The 20,932-nt window shown below is 39.7% G+C and overlaps 1 protein-coding gene and 1 pseudogene across 5 annotated transcripts in view; both read right to left on the bottom strand.

The window, feature by feature from the left end:
- Nucleotides 1-4,459: 4,459 nt before the first annotated feature.
- The window catches only part of PRICKLE1 (prickle planar cell polarity protein 1), a 95,234-nt gene continuing 78,761 nt past the window's right edge, over nt 4,460-20,932 (bottom strand). For 4 of the 5 annotated variants that reach the window (XM_016123543.2, XM_036236563.1, XM_016123542.2 and 1 more), the window contains exons 2-8: nt 15,003-15,186; nt 13,212-13,325; nt 12,438-12,575; nt 11,614-11,817; nt 10,158-10,344; nt 8,456-9,319; nt 4,460-6,318 (exon numbers count right to left, since the gene is read on the bottom strand). In XM_016123543.2, coding sequence (XP_015979029.2) covers nt 5,462-6,318; nt 8,456-9,319; nt 10,158-10,344; nt 11,614-11,817; nt 12,438-12,575; nt 13,212-13,325; nt 15,003-15,134 — 2,496 coding nt within the window. In that variant the 5' untranslated portion in view covers nt 15,135-15,186 and the 3' untranslated portion in view covers nt 4,460-5,461. The remainder of the gene's footprint in view (nt 6,319-8,455; nt 9,320-10,157; nt 10,345-11,613; nt 11,818-12,437; nt 12,576-13,211; nt 13,326-15,002; nt 15,187-20,932) is intronic. The other variant, XM_016123546.2, reaches the window with a different exon arrangement.
- On the bottom strand, nt 17,697-17,815 carry LOC118613916 (annotated as a pseudogene).

Raw genomic sequence — 20,932 nt, 5'->3', positions numbered from 1 at the left:
ATTAGCCTAGTAATCATCTTTTCCAATGGGAGCTGCTCAGTTCATGTATCTAAAAATGCTAAAACAAGTATTAGCATTTAAGAGAACTGGTTTCATATTCTTAATAGAATTGTTTACGTTGTCTGGAGTCAAATGCTTCCAGAGAATGGGCTGCAAGTTACTTCTAAAGTTGGCATAACAGCACACGTGCACATATAGTAGAGGTGTGTAATTTCCTTTGCAAAAAGTTCAGGCTAAAATTGATCCCTAAAATGGGGATTCTTGACCAGCTAGCTGGATCTAGTCAAAAATAATAAATTGACTCTAATCTAGTGACTAAGTCTATGTATACCCAGTGTCTTCCTTTTCCTCCACACTTCCTTCCCAAACCATTTTGTGAAAGCCACCCTTAAACTTAACTCCCCCCAGCAAAGTTCACGATTCTCTGACCTTGGAAAAATGTGAGCTCAGAGGTGCAAAATTGTTTGCTCCTGCTTATTTCTCCTTAGCCCAGTTTACCTTGAAGCCCTCCTAATATGTTTGAGAGGTTGCAAAAAACCCATGTGGACTGTACGGGAGTATGCCTTCTGTTTCTAAATAGTTCCCAACAAGGGCTAGAGAATCTAACTAGGCAATTAGCAATTTTCTCATTTGACTAATTAAAATGGATTTTTATCATAATTGTGTTACTAGCATTGCATTGATAATGAGGCTCTTAATGTAATTTTTTTAATCTCAATGATTTTTCTTTGTATATCCAAAAAAGGTCACATGTATGTCTATAGACAGTAATTAGTGGTGCCGCCTCTGGACAGCTCTTAAGAATCATCCTCAGGCTCCTGAATTGTTGGAGACTTGCCAATAGCATGCTTATTTTGTTCAAAGTGTTTCAGAAATGTTTTGATTTGTTGCTAGCACCTAAAAACTGGGAGATTTCACTAAAGTTCACATTCCCAGTTTCTCTTGAAAAATCTGAAGGTCTAGCAACACCGGTTCTCCTTTCCATGGCAGTAGTCAAGTGTCCGTTAGAAAAGAAGCTCAGTACACCAAAGTATGCCCACACTGTGTTAATAATGCCTGTGCCGAGATCATCTGGGCAATCCTAAAATACTTCCATACCAGTACGTCCAGGTCCTATCACCCAAGGACCAAGCTGGGCCAAGGACACATGCCACAAGGGAAATCTAGCAGTCTTGGGTGTCCATTCCAATGTTGCTACCCTTTTAAGAAGGTCCATGATTTGTATATAAAGTGAGAGGGTTCGACAGCAAATGACTTCTCCTTTTACTTCTGGTACTTTTTAAACTCAGAAACTAGAAAGCAGAGTGTCGAGAACAGTAAATGCATACACAAAATGAATCATTTTCTTTTAATGAGAGCTAAAAGGAGTGCTCCAAAGAATTTCAGGTTAGTCCACATTTTATAGACTACTTAGCCTTTGCAAGGATCATGAAAAGCCATGGTTGCTCTGAAAAAAAACTGGGCATGCCTCACCACGTGATTGTCCCGAAGTGTATCCTGTATTGTGCACAGGAAGTCACAGTCAAGACAGAATATGGCGAGACAGAATGGTTTCCTATAGGCAAAGGTGTCAGACAAGAGTGCATTTTACCTCCCTATTTGTTTAATCCGCATGCAGAACATACACGAAAAACAGGGCTAGAATCAGAGAAATAAGTGAAAATTGGTGGAAGAAATATCAGTAACTTAAGACATGCAGATGACACCACCTTATTGGTAGGAAGTAGCAATAATTTGAAATGACTTTTGATGAAAGAAGAAAGTGCCAAAGCAGGACTGCCTTTGAACATCAAGAAGATAAAAAATCATGACTATAGAAGAAACATAGACAATGAAAATAATGCAGTTGTTAAAGATTTTGCTTACCTTGTTTGGTTATTAATTCACATGGACACTGCAGCCAAGAAATCAAGAGAAGGCTGACTCTGAAGGACAATGGAAGAATCAGGAAAGATCACTAAGAACAAAGATGTGTCATTAGAGACCAAGCCTAAGATCATCTCCACCCTCGTATCCCCAGGTACTATGTACAGATCCAAAAGTAGGGACAATGAAGGAGGCCAACAGGAAAAAACATGATTTGAAAGATGATGTTGGAGTAGAGCTCTATGGATACCCTGGACCACCAGAAAGATGAACAAGTGGGTCCTACAACAAATTAAACCTGAAATATTGGAGGAAAAAATGACAAAACTGAAGCTGTCCTGCTTCAGGCACATGATGAGAAGGCAGGGTTCTTTGGAAAAGACAATTATGCTAGGAAAAATAGAAGGCAGCAGGAAAAGAGGAAGACCAAATATGAGATGGACCGACTCCATGAAAGAAGCCATAGGCATGTCTATAGGAGCTGGGCAGGGCTGTGGAGGACAGGACATTGCTCACTCATAGCGTTGCCAGGAGTTGGGGCCAACTCAAAGGTACATAACGTATACAAAAGGCATTCCCCGTTGACATTATTCAGTGCTCTTCTGTGGGTCTCAAGCAAAATGTTCTCCTATTTGGTCTCAAGTGAGGAAAATGCAACCAGTAGGGTTCTTCTTTACCCACAGTGATTAGAGGCAGTGTTTTAACATTTGATACCTTGGGATCAAATTCTACCATTTAGTGACTGACCAGATACTCTGCAGTCTTGTTAAATAAATCAATGAACACTTTTTAGCAACTATGTGATTAATTTTCTTGCCAATTCCTTATAGAACCATAAGGCAGTCGCTTCCCTTTCTTCCCTTGTACAGCCTGGTTATTGCTACTAACCAAGATTTAAAAGCTTTAAAGTTTACATTATTACTGTGAATAAATATTTCTGCATTTTCCTTGAGCCACTGGCAACCTATATAACCTCTATATAAGGAAATGAAAAAAAAATAAATAGGGTGAAAAATAAAAGCAACTAATCTTTTGAGAATGACTTGAAAACTGAGGACAGTGAATTCAGTTTATACCTGCATCTCCCCAAGCTAAGTATTACCTCTTTATTATTTGTTATCCATCCTTTGTAAGCTACATATCACAACAGTCTTTTCTAAAAGGATGCCCACTCTTTACAACATTAGGTTCTGGAAATTTTTTCAAAATCAACAGATTTGTCACTATGTTATGGGAGATTGTGATGGAAATAGCACTCTCATACATTGTTAGTATAAATGTAAATCAGAACTACTTTTGGAAGAAAATTGTTGATATCCATCAAAATTTTAAATGTATAACCTTTGTTCTAGTAAATATGCTGCTTATAATTGATGTGTATATGTGCAGGTACAGAATAAGGTATCTATGAGGAAATTCAAGTCCATCAGAGAGACTGGTTAAATAAATTATGGTAGATCGAAAAGTGGAACATTTATGCAGTCATTGGAAGACTGAGGCAGACCTATATGCACTAATGTGAATATCCACCTATAAAGTGAAAAAAGCAAGTCTCAATGTGTATAGTTCGCTACCATTTTTAAAGAGGTATGTTTGCATAAATTTGCTTTAACATCTTAAGGATACACTAGAAATTCCGTAATAGTGGTTACTTTTGGGGAGGGGAACTGAGGGACTGAGGACAAAGAGTGGAAAGGAGACACTTTGCTGTCCTGTTTGAATTTTGTTTTTTACGACGTGCATGCATTTCCTTTTCATTGTTGACACATTTTTTTAAGTGAATGAGACCAGAGAAATGAGTTATTGAGTAAAGTGCTCTTTGTGTCTAGCTCAAAGTCTTGCCCTTATCCAGGGATGGGTGTAAGGGATGCTACTGACTACTGGTTTACCTACTGGATTCATGTCCCCCCTGCCCAAGACCTAACAGCTTTCCCCCATTCCAGTAGATAGACAACTCTGCCTCAAGTCCAATTTCCCACCTACTAGTTGGGGCAGTGGATACACAGGAGTCAAATGGTAGTCTGTTGATGACAGGAGAATGGCAAAATAAATCGTGCCTGAACAGAGGGACAAAGTGGAAGTCATCTGGATATGTTTGCAAAGATTTCTGTTCAGAAAGGTATGTAGTTTATTATTTATTATTAAATCCCATCCTAAAAGTCCGAAATGCCACTAGGACCTTATTTAGGACCAAAACGTATGAGCAAGAATGGCGTGCACTAAAATATCAGCTCATTAGTTCAAATTCAAGATAATATTCTCTTGAAATAGAACCTCATATTAACTTGAAGTAGTCAGTGGTACGGCATCCTCTAATTTAAAGATTTTCAAAGAAAAACATAATCAGAAGGCCTAGTTTTCAAAATTGCTGCTTTAAGGCCAACAAATTAGCTGGAAGGGAAGGATAAGGAGAAATAACCTCTCTTCAGATAATCTACAAAGTCCTCTGCCACACACACACAAAAAAAGCAGATCCTTGTAGTTTTGGTTTCTTCCCATGAGATAATCACCACCTTGCTAAAAATGGGAAAGGCACTCCCCATCCCCCGACACACCATCCCCAAAGGGGAAAAAAATCCACCCAAACAGCTTCTAGTGTTTTTACCATATATTCCAGGAGTATATATGGGGTTTTTTGTTTTTACATTTATACAGTTTACATTGCTTGACCCATAAATAACACTCGTTTAAGATTAATAGGGCCATAGTTTTAAAGAGTATTTACATAGCCCCACCATGCATACAGAGCCTTTTTAATTGAAAAATCAAAAAAATTGAACTTTTCATCACTAGTCAGTATAAATTTGACCATCTAAACTTATAAACCCTGACTAAAATACAAGCAATCATTTCATCCATAAATGCTGTTTCTGATTCCCTAACAAATCTAGCACTGCAGTGTAACAAACATCTTGCAATTCAGGGGTATAAAAATATCAGCTTTAAAATCTGAACTGTACAATATGTACATTAATATTTGCACCGTTAAATTAGGAATACACTTAAGTCTATGAAATACTACATTATAAATAGCAATGTTTTTTTCGATCTGTAGCTGGAGCTAATACAATGTTTACCTGGCTAAAGAGGACTGAAAGGGGACAAGGTGGCCTCGCAGGATGGGACACACAGTGTTGGCTAGGTCAGTGTGACCACGTGCATGCCGCACAACAAGACAGACCAATCAGGACCTGGGCCAACCTGGCGTAGAGGAACAACAAACACTATTGCTTTACAAAGGTGGCTGAAGTTCTCCATCTTCTGAAATCAATATCCTCCCGTCTCCCCTGCGATCACCTCTCAACAGTTTGAGGGCATTCTCTTAAGGACTGGAGACCAAAGCAGCTATGTAAAACTGTAATGCACCTGACAGGCACAAGATGTCACAGCAACCAACCTGGCACCATCCAGGGAGGGTAAACTGGAGAAATCGCACCTTCCAAATGTTAATCTGACACTGTAAACAGCAGTCGGGGGGCTCATTTACACGGGCAAAGCACTTTAAACTATTTTAGCAACTTTCCTATGGAAGAAAAAAGATATGATTCAAGGTGGTTAATGGCTAAGTTTAAACATGATCTCCACAGCTACTAGATTAAGAAATGATACAGTTTTTGCCCTTGTGTCCCTTTTTCTTCTTGGATTTAGTCGTCCTCGGACCGAACTGAGGAGTGGGGAGTGCAGAAGTTGGACTAGAAAGGTCATCTGTATAGTAGGCATATCTCTGTGGCCGGGGTTGAGGAATCGGTTGTCCAAGAAAATACCCTTCCTCTTCTGAGTCGGAGGAGGACGTGGAGGAGGAACACCAGGAGTCATCATCATCACCGTAGAGTCCCAGAAACCGATGCACTTCGGGGTTCTGCAGCGCATAATCGGAAGTAGCATGGGCATACCGTCCATAGAGGTCAGCATTCTGGATGTACGCTTGGATCTCCCGGGCACTTTTATTCTGTATAAATTTCTCATAGTTATCGGGGGTATAAAGCCGCAGCCTGTCCTTGGGAGAGTATTTTCTTTCTGTGACTAGATTCAGGGCATTGTCAGAACGGGACTTCCTACTTCTCCTGCGGCGATGGTGATGAGACCTGGATCCTCTCTCTTCAAAGTGGTAGACCCGTCTCCGAGTCCTCTCGCTCATTGGAGGCTGCCGGATCTCGATGTCGTAGTTTCCATTGTCAATGACATCATCTGAAAACTTGACCTGCTGTGGTCTGGATTGAGACTTGGACCTTCTGAGCACTGGCAGATGTACTGGTTTCTCCTCAGGCATGATTTTTTCTGGACACAACTCTGAACTGAGACTCTTTAAGGATTCTGCACTCCTGTGAAGCATGGAAGAGTTCAAAGTCCCCATATTGCTCATTTTCTCACAATCTTCTGCCTCCATTTCCTCAAAGTTTTGCAGAGAATACAATGATGGCCTCGGCTTACTTTCTCCATCTACCGAAGCCCCTGGAGGAAAAGCCAACACAAGATGTGATTCTCAATAATCATAATGTTCTGACAATTATTATGAACAAGCTACTGAAAGAAGGCATTTCACAGAATATTCTCCCAAATTTTGATATCTGATTAATGCCCATGAGGTAAAACCAACATGCATATACATTGAGAAGGGGTATGAATTTTGTCATTGATACAAGGGACACAGCCTCTCTTAGGAGTCCAGCAGTTACGGAGCCAAACATTAGTTACAACACATGGCATGAGCACTAGCAATTTAAAAGCTCTTCATAAGAGTCCCATCATTAGTTTGGTAACATGACATGTTAGAAGTTCTGCCTATCAATCCATTAAAGCCAGGCTGCTTCATCTGAACATCTCGTAAATCAGTCCCTTCCTTTGTACCCACAGGGCACCGTTATGGTCCTCCTCTAACACCTAGGCTAGTCTTCCTCGCTTCATACCTAGAATAGTGGTCAGCAAACCTCAGCCCAAGGGCCACATCCAGCCCACGGCGTATGTGTAAAGTTTCATCGGAACATAGCCGTATCTATTCACTTATGTGTTATCTGTGGTTGCTGTCTACAGTGACAAGAGTTGAGTAGTCACAAAGGAGACTGTGTAGCTCCAAAAGTACTATCTAGTCCGTTACGGCAGAAGTTTGCCAACTCCTGGCCTAGACAGAAGTTTGCCAACTACTGTCTTCTTCCCCTTCGACCCAGAAAATAAGACCCATTTCCAGATTAATCTTATTTTGAAACTTCTCAAAACTGCTATCGTTTTCCTTTTTTTATAGGGCCCAGGCAAGTTAAGCTAAATGAATATGTAGCCCAGCAGACTAGAAGTGACAACAGGGACTGGTGTGGACTGTTGACAAGTGGGGACTACATACTTTCTAAAGGGAGCCTGTTTTTCAGCCCATATTGTCAAGGAACGCCCAACCCTAATACTATGTGTACCAAATGATGTCTGTTTTTCAAATTAAATGTCAAATGTCTTATAAAAGACCTAGAAAACAGGAAGTGCTCAATGATTTAATCTCACCCACCATTCCTCAACTCCCCTTTATTGGAGGCCTTATCTCTAATAAGTCCAACAGAAAACAGGAGGGTCACTGTCCCTCCTTGCCACTGCAGCACCTGGCACAGGGTCATTCCTGGCAGTGGGCAACCACTTAAGCCTTTCCTGTCTATACTGTAGTAACATAATCGTTATGAAAGGACTGGATGTCATTATTTTGACAACAAAACTAGTTACGCAACAGCGATATTTCTGTATCCAAAAACTTATTTATTGCAAATGTGAGATTCAGGAGGGCTGGGTTCTAGGCTTAATCTTGCCTTTAAAAACCTCTGTAAAGAGTGGAGGAGGGTTGGGGAACTGGGAGAATGGGGCGAAGGGTTAGGAAAGTACAAATTAGTAGTTAATAGTTGGTCATGGGGAGCAATTGGGGGGATCGTTTTATGAACTATATAGATGTCTAACTAATGTACTGTATACTTGAAACTAATTTAAATAAATTAAAAAACAAAAAGAAAAACCTCTGTGAAGTTAGGCATTTAGCCTCTCATAATTCAAGTTTCCTCATTTCGAAGATGCAATGATACATACTCTAAGCTCGAGTTCATTTTGATGAGAAAATGTTGATAACTGATATGAGTGTGCTTTGAAAACATTAAAGTGAAATTATTTTATAATCTGGGTAAAAAATATTCAGCTCTTTCTGAGTTATCTGTTGCTATAGGGCAATTCAGGGAGATACAAAAAATGTTATGAGCTTATAAAGTACACAGACTGATCTTAAGAACATGAAACTCATACAGCACAATCCAAAGAGTACACTATCTTTCAGAAACAGATGCAGACTCCATTATCCAAATAAATCGATTTCCTCCTCTTTAAAATAATTCCTTTTCAAAAAGATTTCAGATTATATGTATATAATCTTGCATATAAATAAATGTGCACACACATGCATATGTATTTGTTTCGCTATGGTGTTTGACATTTAATGGAAACTCCTTCCTTCCTTCCCTTGTCTACAGTTTTAATTAACATAGTCCCTCCTGGTGCTGAACTGTAATTTTCAGAATAAACTTTTTAGTGGCTCTTTTTTCAAATACCCCCTAATCTCTAGATTACATACCTGTGATGTTAGACAAAGCCAAAGAATCCATAGAATCCCGAACACTCTGCTCTGGTTTCAGGTCGGACAAACACTCCAGGGAATCCTCATACCACTGTGTTTGATCATGATTGTATCCTGAAGCCCCATGGTCCAGATCCAACTCCTGGAGCCTTCTACTGCTTGCAGGGCCTGGGTGGCTGCCATAAGCAGAATCTCCCAGTCCATCTTGTGACTGTGCCCAATACATATCAGATTGGTATTTTTTACTTGCAAGGCTCTGGTTATTTTGCTTTAACTCGGTCTTATTTTTAACCATGTTATCAGATATCCAATGCTCACTGGCTCGAATATCTATCTCATTGGGTTGCTGCTGAAAGAGGCTTTTATCACCAAACTTGAGGAGGAGCTGCGTCATATAATCTTCATGCTCAGCCCATTCTTCGGGCTCTTCTGGGGTTTCATGCTCTACTCTGCCTTTCCAGAAGTCTTCATTGATAAAACTCGCTCCCTGTCTGGAGAGACTCAGATCATCCAATTTCCGAGAAAGGGTGTCGTCAGCATTGCCTGAAAGGCCAGGAAACTTGTAGTTTAGAGCAGGGGACAAAAGGAGAGACTGTCTACACTGATCCGCTGACCGACTGCTCTTGCCCATCCGGACACTTCTTCTAGAGTCTCTTGATCGAGCGGACTGAAATGCGGAGTCGGAAGAATCAGAGGCATGGACGTCTTCGCCAAGGCTGCATGTTTTTGAGCAATAAATCTGACCTTGTTTGGGAAGGAAGGGACACCCCAGCAAAGAGGCTTTACACTGGGCACAAGAAAAGCAGGCTTCTGTAGCATGCCAGTGCTGCCCGTCATAGGTCATCTGTGCATGGTCGACACCTGTTTTGAGAAAGGATAGAACAACAGGTTATAGTTCAATCTTTAAACAAAAGAAAAAGGAACAGAACTATGGGCATGAGGGAACTCTCAGGTGATGGAAATGCTCTGTTTCTTGACAGGGTCGTGAATCCCACAGGTACAGTTAGTTCTGATTATTCACAAAGTCTGTATTTGTGAATAATCATTCAGGGACGTGCAGAGTGGTGAACAATCTGAGTCCACTGACACACACATTTCCAGGTGAAGGCAAACAAGGGGATGCTCTGCCTTTCGTTTCAGCTCTCGGGCTTTAATCCAGTGGCACAGTCGTGGTCTATTTAGTTTTCTTTGGATTTTTGTGTTTTTTATTGATTTTTCTGTTTAAATAGCTGCCAAGCAGAGTGTTGAAGTGCTGTCTAGTGTTCTTAAGTGCAAGAAGACTCTGTGTGATGTCCCTTACAGAGGAAATATGTGTGTTAGATAAGCTTCATTCAGGCACGAGTTATATACAGGGCTCTTGGTTGTGAGTTCAATGTTAATGAATCAACAATATATGTGACCAGGGACTCACGGGAACCTATCTCTGAATTTCCCCCAGGAGCAATGGTTCATTATTTGATAATTCAGGCGAATTTATAGAATATAACTTCTCAAATAATAAGAATTAACTATATATATATCTCTCTATATAGATATATATAGAGAGATATATATATCTCCATTTATATATATCCATTTGTCAAAACTCATAGAACTGAAATATTTAAGATCTGTGAATTTCACTATATGTGAATTATACCTCAATTAAAAAAATACTGGATAATCACAGACTAAAGGGAAGGCCGGGCTATGGACTTACCAATATGCTCCCCACAGGTTTCACAGTACTCGGCGTAGAGAGACTCAAAACAGCCACAGCAGAACGGGCGGCCGTCCTTCATGATATACCTCTGTCCTCCTAGGACCGTTTCACACTCAAGGCAGCAGAAGTGTTTCATGTGCCAGTGGCGACCCTCAGCTTCTGTGCACTCATCAGCGAAAATTATCTTTGAAAAGAATATGAAACCATAGGATGACAGAAAAATCATTGTGAGCTATTTTAAAGGCCAAGTCACTCAGATAACTAACCTCGTTTCTCATAGCTTCAAGCTTAACTATAACTTGATTTAGCTATGAAACAAGAGCAGAAATTGGAAATGTGAAGAGAAACTAAGTGCTTGTTTAAACCTTATAAATGTGAGACATTGCTGTACACCTGAGACTAATATAATATTGAATGTCAACTGTAATTGAAAAGTTTTTAAAAAGAACTGAAAAAAACAACAGAAACCCAAAACAGATGTCTACCTTGGAGATTATTAATTTGGTCATTATTTTTGCTGCCTAATCCTACTTTGGGGGCGTAATCTGGCTAAGAATACACTGACACTGTGTTTTAATTGGAAACTTATAAAGATGTCTGCAGAGTCGACACAGTTACAGCTATCCTGATGCTGGACTGTGTGCACAGCACTTGTGTTGATACTGCTTTGTTTGATCTGGTGGCCATCTCTAGGTTAAAGACCTAATTTTTTATATTTTTGGTTTCAAAAACATTTCCTATAGGACATCATTGAAAAGATTTAAGGAGAAAAAAAGAATAAATACAATGAGGTACCCTGGATTGGATCTTGGAATAGAAGACATTAGTAGAAAAACCCTGGAAATCTGAATAAAGCCTACAGTTTGGTTAATGGTATTATGGCAATGTTAACTTATTAGTTTTAATGCATATACCATGATTATGTAAAGATGTTAACAATAGGGGAAGCTGGAAGAGGTCTTTATAGAAGCTATCTGTAATAGCTCCAACTCTTCTGTGAATCTAAAATACTTTTAAATAAAATTCTTAAGGAAAAAAATTTCTTTTCATATCACCATCCCTTCCCACTTACTCCATGGGTAACCACTGTTAACAGTGTACGTCTTTCTATACCATTTTGGGGTGTATACAAATACGTATACAATCTTGGTTTGTTCCCTTTATTAAACAAAAAATAAGATCATCTGCTACATATATTTCTTGCAGCTTGTTTTTTTGTCACAGTCCATCAAGGACATCTTACTTATCAATACACAAAGACACTTGCTGCCTTCTCTTTATTAGCTCTATGATATATAGCTAACGTTCCATTGTATGAATACGCAGGGTTATCTTAAAAATATAAAAGCAGAGCCAAAGCAGGAGATAGTTCTATTTTGCTTAGATGCGAACAGTGGAATATTGGCTTACTAGAAGCTTATTTTTTCCAGTGTCAAGGGATGAACTTTTTTACCTCATCACATGCTGAACACCGTGGTTTGAGCAATTCAGCATGGTGCCTGCCACAGTGAATTTTTCCATCCTGATAAAAATAGATGAGGTCGACCAGCAGCTCGTTACATGTGAAGCAGACAAAACAGGATGGGTGCCAGCATATTCCCGGGCCTGCACGCGAGGCAAACACTGCGATTTCACCTCCATTTATCTTCAACCCACACTAAAAACAAAAGGATTTGAATGTAAAATGATTCTTCTTTAATGACTGGATTCTCAGCCTTTCCTACTTGACATTAAATCCCAAATTTGTCGGGAAAACTTGTGTTTTTGCCCCCTCCTGTTAGTGATTAAGTAGCTCTTTAATGCTGGATTATGTGTGATTCTCAACTGAAATGAACATGCCTCACATAGACTTCCACACTAGACTGTTTCTAAGGATGCTTTCATCTGATTCACATTAAGAGTAGTTTTCCTGAGCCAGCCTCCTGCTGGATACATTTCCTACTCTGAGAACGGCCAGTAAGGATCTGAATGTCTTCATTATGTCTCTGCATTTTTTGAACACTAGGTGTACCATAGCACCTCCTTCCATGCCAGGATCCTAGGAAAGGCAGGATTTCGCCTGATGTTTACATAAGGGCAGACTGACTCCCCCCGTCATACACAGCAGCGTAGCCAGTTATAAACATTAACCGCCTTTTAATAAAAAGCTAGGCTGCCTTTCTTTCTCTTAGTTTTTGGAGGCTTTTGGGGTCCGCGCCTATGCTCGCCCTGCCATTTACTCTCCAGCTCACTCCATCCACATCACTACCACAAGCCACTCATTCTAGAAAGAGCTACCTGCTCACACACGGCGTGCATTACTGCTCTGGACAAAAGTTTAATGGTTCCTCTTCCAAGGGCTTCTTTCTTCCTCTGAGCACTGAACACCTGTAGTTCTTTTTTCTCCTCTTCGCTCAAAGACTGGCAATACCGCACCTTCACAGAAAGGAAAACAGAAGCACACTGGTGCACAGAGTCTCCCTCACCGGTTCTTTATTTCCAGAGTTAGAGTTTCAGGAAAGAAAACAGCAAGCTTAGATGGCCCGCCCCCATGAATCCCCAACTTAAAAATGGCACCATACGTTTAAAATGACCCCAGGCCGTAGAGCCTCTCTATCAAAAGGGAAATGCAATTTAAAGGAACAGTTGTTTTCTCAAATATGAAATGTTTAAGTTAAGCTCTTATCAGCAGACACTAAAAAAATATATAAGACATTAACCTTTCTACAAAAAGTTTAAACTTGTTAATTGCCACTTTCACTCTATATTCTACAGGCCCTCAACTGTAGGCCTGAGCTACCATAAAGCATTGAGTCTGCTTAGGCAAGGCAAGCTTAGGAATCTGCAGGCTCCCGGTGACTGGTGGGTGGCTGCAAACACAATAAAAACCAACTTGTGTTAAGTTTATTGTATTGACACCCTTTTTTCTCTCAAAGAATGGAAAGCTGTATTCTCCAGCCAAATTTTAACTGAAGAAAAGCAAAAGAGAGCCATAGCCAGTGAGAAGCCAGGGTTTTATGAGAGGCATCTCAATGCTTGCTGTTTATTTTTTTTAGCCTCCTGTTATTTTACCTCATTATCATGTGGTGGCAACTGGTACAAAAGCTGTTTAATTCGATGTTTCTCTCCAGGGCTATTAACATAAGGAACCTTTTCCTCTGGTAAGCAAGCAAAATAGAGCTGGATCTGAGTAAGAGACAGAGAGAGGGACATCAGCATACAGAAAGTGAACATCTTAGCTTATTCCATCTTAAAAAGTTACGTTTCCTTGAGGTATAGGGTTTGGCCTCTTGTAGCTAATGAGAAGACCAGCTGAGCCAATTCAGCACAACTGTAAACCTTCAGATACCCAGCATCCAGCTGCTAAACTGCTCTTCAGGAATGTAATTTGTAGTGACAATAAGGGGCATCATAAATTACGCGTCATAAAATATGCACATATAATGCCACTATTCCTCAGCCAGTCTCTGAAGAGTCCTGGGTAAATGCTGCAAATGGCCACACAGGCTGTCCAAAACCCAGCCAGTGCACAAACACACTGAATTTGCTATCTGAATGTTACACGTTAGAAAGACAAACGCTGTTCTGTTAAACTTTGTAAACTCTCCCCTTATCAGGTTCTCTCCAAGCGTCAGCTTTCTTTGCTTCCATGGTGTTAGTTTCTAAATACCTGGAGTCGATTTCCCCAAAGAAACTGGAAGGGAGCCATATTGAGCGATACTTGGTACATTTTGAAGGAACTCGATTTTTATTTTATTTTATTTTTTTTCTGTTATATTTAAAGGAACATCCCTTAATGAGTACTGCAAAGGATACTGCAGTGCTGAGAAGGAGTAAAAGTGATTCAAGGAAAAAAGATAGGAGATTAGAAAACTTGGGTACTGTCTGCTTCAACATCTTCGTATCGCACAAAACCTACCCCACTGTAAGCTGCAACAAGGGGTTCTCTATTAGTTTTGTCAGAATGTCGCTTTCCTAACAGGTACACCAGCACCGCAACCTTTCCTCACCATATCGGCTATGGAAGCTTTTCCTGTTACAGACACTGACTGAATACCAGCTACATGTATGCCGGGTCCTGTGCTGAATAAGGGCCCTGGGATGAATAAGGAGCCCCTATGGTGAACAGAGTTCCCATCATACAGGAAACAAACGCACCAGAAGCAACCACACACCCTTCTATGCCAAACTATGCCAAACTTGGCCCTTGTAAATAATATCTATTGTGAGCGATTTTTAACAAGTTCATCATCATAAAGATATTAGGAAAATAAAAATAGGCATATGGAAAGCTCCCATCCTCCCTAAAGTAACAATATAAACAAAGCACAAAATTAGCTCTCTAATTTTCTTCCCAATCCACACTGTGTGGTGACGGATTCCTTTATGTGCAAGGTTATCAAAGGTCAAATGTCTAAGCGGTAACACTTCAGATGGTTTCTTACAGCTCTGTATTTCCTCTCTTCCAAAGCAAAAGTATTTCTGAGAAATGGTATGGAAACTTTCCTCTTTTATTACCTTTTTGTTGTTACTGAAGTTTTTAAAAAGGTTAAATTCCTCTCATTCTCTCCAAAGGGACTTGTCAGAAATCCACATAACAAATGCATATACAGTACTCTGTATTTCATTCATTAGAGGGGGGGAAAAAGCCATATAGGGCTTCTGGATCCAAGAGTACAAAAAGGACAGAAAACTTTCATTGAGAAACTATGATCTTAAAAGGCAAAAATGGTACACTATCCAAAGAAGAGAGGATGAGGTAGGTAGTATGGCAGTGTGGCAGTAACGTTCTACAGATTTTTTTAATTCTTTAAAAATCTTGAATCTCATTGAAAACCAGCACGTGCGGCATTAGGTTTCTACCTGCTCTGGTCTAAGGCCTGGGGGGACCCAGGCATACTCCTCCAATGCGCAGCCGGAATCATCGTCTGACGTGGAACTTCTCTGGCACCCGAAGGCGAGTTTGCTCATTTTGGGCTCCATCTCCAAAGGCATAATAAAGTTAAAAAGCTGGTTTTCTCAGTCACAGGACATCAAACAATGGCTGCTGTGGACAACACAAGCGAAAACAAATCAAAAGCCTGAAGGCATCACTCATCCCATTCCCTCCAGGAGCTTTTATGGAACTCTTGTTTACACACAGCTGGGCCCAGAGAAAGCACCCAAATTACTAGGGTCGCCACCCTCAACCCCCAGGCCCCCTGAAACTTAAAAATCTAGGGCCACACAATTTAGAAATAGCTCTGTTACCAGTTGAGTATTTCAGAAAAATGCCACCAAAACTACTTTAGTTACAACTATCTTTAAAAGGTGCTTCTCTACGCAATTATCCATTGGAAAGTTTCTCAAAAAATTTGCTTTGCTGACTTCCTGACTTTCTCTGTGAAGTCCTATGAGTTGAAGAAAGGCAAGTTTGGGATTGTACCTCCTCCTGCCTTGCCCACAACTATGCACCATGAAAGAGGCTCCAGAAACCCGACTCGGCTCCCCACATTTGCTAGTCGATTTCCCAAGTGAAGCGCCGCTGCCTGCATAGAATGGGTCCACTGGGCCAAAATGCTTAAGTTTCAGGTTTCTAACAAAGTTTTGAGAGACACTAAATGTAATTTACTCATTGAGTAAGAAATAGCAGGTAAGTCCTTACACAGCACATTAAATCCACAAGCCTTTACCATCTATGGGCTAAAGTCAGCCAGATGTTACGGATGAGTTCCTTCAACAAAAAGTGATTGAATCCAAGCACTAAGTTAAAATAAAATCCAATTCAGCATTGATTTGCATTATTAGCAGGCGTTCATTGAGATATTATGCAGTACCTACTGTTTGTGACATGCTCTCAGCCTGCAATTGGGCAAAATAAGATAGAAATCTGGCTCTGAATAAGAAGACTCCTCAGATGAAGGGTTATAAAGGTGTCAAGATTAATAGTCTCTGCCCTACAATCCCAGGAACTTTGTTATTGCCATTTTATGTTCTTGGAGGTTTCTTCTGATTTTTAAAAATCATCCCTCATCCCAAGGCCCTAAGAAGAACAAAGGTACAAAACTTCCAGACTCAGATGCATCTTTCTATACCCCCCCCCTTTCCTTCCACCAAAAAAAGAAAATTGTAGACAATTAAGCAAACCAAATTCTAGAGAAAAGGCTCAGAGAAGTTATGTGACCTGCCCAAAGTCACACAGCTAAAAGCCAGAGTCCACACTATGTGCCTGACACGTCAGACTTCCAAAAACACTTCTGTCTTAAAAAATTTTCTTGCTTGCTTAAACAAGTAGAAAAAAGCCTAAGCACAAAAAACCTAAACAGCCTGATACTAAGTCATTTCTTAGTATCAGTCTGTTTCTTAGTATCATCCAATAGCTACAGTCTTTATTAGCAGTAGGAGCAATATCACACAGCAGATATTATTCCAACTAATAAATTTAACGTCCATTCACCCTGAACAAAAAGTAAAGATGACCTCACTTCCTACACTACCATTGGGAGGTTATGACCGTTTAAACAAGTTATCATATCACACGGGTGCAATTCATTCATATCTCGACTTATGAAAGGCTTTCTAAACATAGGTGCATTCCTCTTACTCAATAAAAAAACATGTGTTAATGAAAGTCAGAAAATTTCTGGGATCTAGTCTTTCCCTTCTGTTTTAAAACAAAAACAAAACAAAACCTCCCACATGTCAAAGGAAGAGAACTAGAGGTTAAGAATTTAATTAGTAACTCAAAAACCTCCAAGAGAATGGGTGCCTTAATGCAAATTTAACCTGAATCGTGAAATATATATATTTGTCCCTTGACGAACCTGGCTGAGGAGACACTAAGGTACCTACTCTGTACAAAGTTACAAACATCATACACATTAAATAGAACCTAAAACTTAAATGTCACTATACTATAAAACAAGAGAAAACATCACAAATTAAGGCAATCCACGGATTTTTCCAATGTAGCACAAAGATGCAGATTGCAAAAGATCTGATTTATTTCTATAGCTGTATTCCTTTTGTGGAAAATGTACAGTAAATTACTATCCTAATCAAGGTAAATCAACTTTAGCATTAAAGGCCACCATCCCCCTCCGCCCAATCATCTGGATGTGCTGGCCTTATCTATCTCAAGCCTCCAACTCCCACGTTCCTTCCAGCCTTTCCACAAACTCCTAAGGGCTGTCATTCATTGACTAGTACAACTGAAGGAAGATGAGTGGCAAAGTCATTTTTATCACAGGCACAGCTTTCAGTTTCATATGTTGGCACTCTGACAGCTAACATACTCCTTTGGGTTTCTCCTGTTGGTGTTATGATGTTTAATCATCATATCAAGCAACGCAATGAAGGTGTATCTTGCTTAATAGAAGACAGCCTGAGTGATTTGCCACAGGTCAACTGCTCAAGGTCAGTAAGTTAACAAGCAGTGGATTTAGAACTGGGCCTGTGATCTTTTTTTTTTCTTTTTTCTTTTTAAAATTTTTTAGGGGAGACAACCCTTGGCTGACCTCACCTTGCAAGGACCTTGTCAGCTTACAATCCCTTATTTCCTTTATTTTTATTTTTTTATGTCTACAGCACCTGGTCTTCCTAGGTGGTCTCCCATCTAAGTACTAACCAGGCCAGGCCCTGCTTAGCTTCCAAGATGAGACAGGATTGGGCTTGTTCAAGGCAGCATGGCTGTACACTGGGCTTGTGATCTTAAACCCCAACAACCCTGCACTGCCTCCTGGGGGTGAAACCTGATTGAGCCAATCCCCTTTTCTTTGGTGAACCAGCTAAGCTCCCATACAGAAGGCAGGCGAAAGGGCAGAACTGGATGGGGGACAGCCTGCTTTGTGCAGAGAAAGCATTTTAAGGAGCATTTTAAGGGTTATAAAAATCCAGTGGCCTTATGAGTTATTGGTTTAGAGTTTATTCTTTGGAGAGAGCCTCTCTTTTTTCCTTTATATCAGAGTATAATTACTTAAAATGACAAAACATTAATTAGCAGGTTCTCAAAGCTGACCAAAAAATAAGTAAAAGTTACACAGCATGACCTCTACTTACCAGGATGTGGTAAGAGATGCTACATTACCACTAGCTACTGTTTTTCTTTATCTGATAACAAAAAAACTATTCATATAGATTTTTTTAAAACTACTTGTAGCCGTCAGCAGAAAGTATATTCTTATGTCACTGTCTCATATGAAAGCAGTTGACTGCTCAGCCTTAAGCTTGTAAAAATGTTAAAATAATAAAATGGTAATTAAAAATATGATCTCACAAATGTCCCTTGCATAGGCATTTACATTACTATATGGCATTTGCTTTGACAGCACAAAAGAAAAAGGAGAGCCTGGCCATTACTATGCTCTGGATCAGGACGAAGTCTCTCCCGAATGATGTATAAACATGACTGTAGTTGGTCTCTGCCAAGATACCACCTTTCAGGCCAAACATGAAACCACAGGTGAATCAGATCTAGTAGAAAAATTCCACTACTTTCATTCCCAGGTGTTGTCTCTTAAGGTTTATCACGTGGGAGAGGGACACAGATAAGGTTTACAAATGAGCTGAATTACAGTGAAAACAATTATCCAAAGCTGGGATTATGATATAGGCTAAAACATTTTTTCAAGTTTTATTTTTTTGCAGAACTACTTAGATGGACAAGAATGGCCCTGTGTTTTATTTATTTTGTTTTATTTATCTGAAAATTTTTATTTTGATGTAATTTCAAACTCCAGAAAAAGATGCAAGAATAAGGAGCTCCTATATAGCCTTTACTGAGACTCACTAATGGTTTACATTTTGCTTCGTTTACTTTATGATCCTCTTCCTCATGAACATACGCACACACTTTTGTGGGAACCATTTGAGAGTGTGTATTTTATGCATTCTCTTATCTAACCACAGTTAAAAATAACTTTTAATAAAATGTTTGTGTAAAAAATACCCCCAAACAATGCACAAGGCATCATGTTAAGTGCCGGAGATAAATAGAATAAAAAGATTAAATAGAATAAAAAGCCAAAATAGTTCAAACCATCAGTATTCTTTGATTACTGGGAGGTGGGTTTATTATCCTGGTCCTGAAATGCTATAATAAGTTGAATAAACTTAATACCACATGAATGACAATTATGCACTAACCAATTCTGTGCTAGGTCTGCCCCTCTTAAAGGAATGATCTGGATGTAAATAAGTCTCATAATGCAGGGAAAAGTAAAAATGGTTTTCAGGGATGGGTTTGTTCAGGTTCCAAACAGAGTCTGACCATTTAAAGAAATGTGTAGAGGAAACAACACCTTTAAGATCAAACGACACCAAGAAAGAAGGCACTGAGGTCAAGCACAGAGAACAGGTGTTTGAATTAAGTTTGAGCAGGGTATGAGTTATTTGCAGGTACTACTTTGAAAAGACTAAAAGCCGACTAGAAGAGTCAAGGAGAGAAATGAATGACAAACAGAAGAAAAGGGCCTGGACTCAGGGAGGGGAGAAAGCAGCCCGAGGTTGGGTGTGAAGAGATGAGATACTTTAGTCTCAGAAAGACTAGGATTATCCTGGGAGTGACTCCATGCCAGCCACGCAACACAAAGTGGAAGCATTCCATTTCCTTCTTTTGTCCTTTCTCTCCCTTCTTCCTTCAAAAACAGTTAAATAGCTACTTCTCACCATTTAAGAAGACTCAAAAAGACAAACTGCTCTCAGATGCTGGACTTCTCCATCATCATATAATTGTCAAGAGAACATCTGACCCAAGGGGCAGAGCAATAGTTAGGGAATGGAATCTGGTGCTATCAGCATTCAGGAAACACAGCCCTGAAGTCTTCATGCCTTTGACAAGCTACCAAACACCTTGGGGCCTGGGTCTTTACAATGGCAACTATTTTCCTTTCAAAGTTGGTCTAAGAATATGTAAGACTTTTAAAGAAAGAAATTATCTGAATATAAAGAATTGAAGTTACTATTAACGTCTGCCCATTGGCATTACTTCCACTCTGACTCCATAGATTTTCTTGAAGCTGACCAGAGACATCCGGAATGAGAACAACATGTTAATAAAAAAGATCAAAGGCTGACATGTGAGTTTCATCTTTTTTTTTTTTTTTTTTGAGTTCAAGCAGGCTCTAGTTTTCTGTGGAGCAAACGATTTTGACAAATTGTTGGCCTTGGAATCAGCTTCTAACCAGTTTCTACATAAAATGTCTGACACTAGTATACATCAGTATATGCGCACAAGTATGCACACACGTGCACATACAGCATGTATAATGGTCTGCGGAGCATGGCAGAGTCTTTCCAGTAGTCTCAAGGAGAGCAACAATGGTAAGCACCCAGTAAACGCTTGGCTATATGGTGGCACTTGTTCCTTAAATTAGAGCATGGCTTCATTCATCCAATACATGGATGTAATGAGAGGTTCTTCATTAAATTTACTTTCCAGATTCATTCACTCCATTCATTCATGCATCCTTATACTTAGAGACCATTACTGGATGGTTTTGAGAAAAAAAAAAAAAAAGACAGCAACCCACAATTATTTCACTAAAAACCAGGACTTCTAATAAAAAGTATCCATTGTGGTAAGAATATTTCCAAATTCCATTATATATTCCCTTGCTTTCTTTAATGGTGGCGTATGTGTGTAAATTATATGTGACTTAAGTTTAGGCTGATCATGTGTTCTCATTCTGGGTAGAAAAAACACTGGCTTCAGGATTCAAGAAACAGTTCTAATCCAGCCATCCAGCTGGGTGTGACCTTGGAACCTAGTTCCTCAACGAGAATATGAGGGGTTTGAGGGCCCTCTCACGATGCAA

The sequence above is a fragment of the Rousettus aegyptiacus genome, unplaced genomic scaffold, assembly GCF_014176215.1.
Source record: "Rousettus aegyptiacus isolate mRouAeg1 unplaced genomic scaffold, mRouAeg1.p scaffold_m13_p_2, whole genome shotgun sequence".
Classification (NCBI taxonomy): domain Eukaryota; kingdom Metazoa; phylum Chordata; class Mammalia; order Chiroptera; family Pteropodidae; genus Rousettus; species Rousettus aegyptiacus.
The sequence above is the reverse complement of the archived record's forward strand: the minus strand, read 5'-3'. Positions and strand labels throughout refer to the sequence as shown.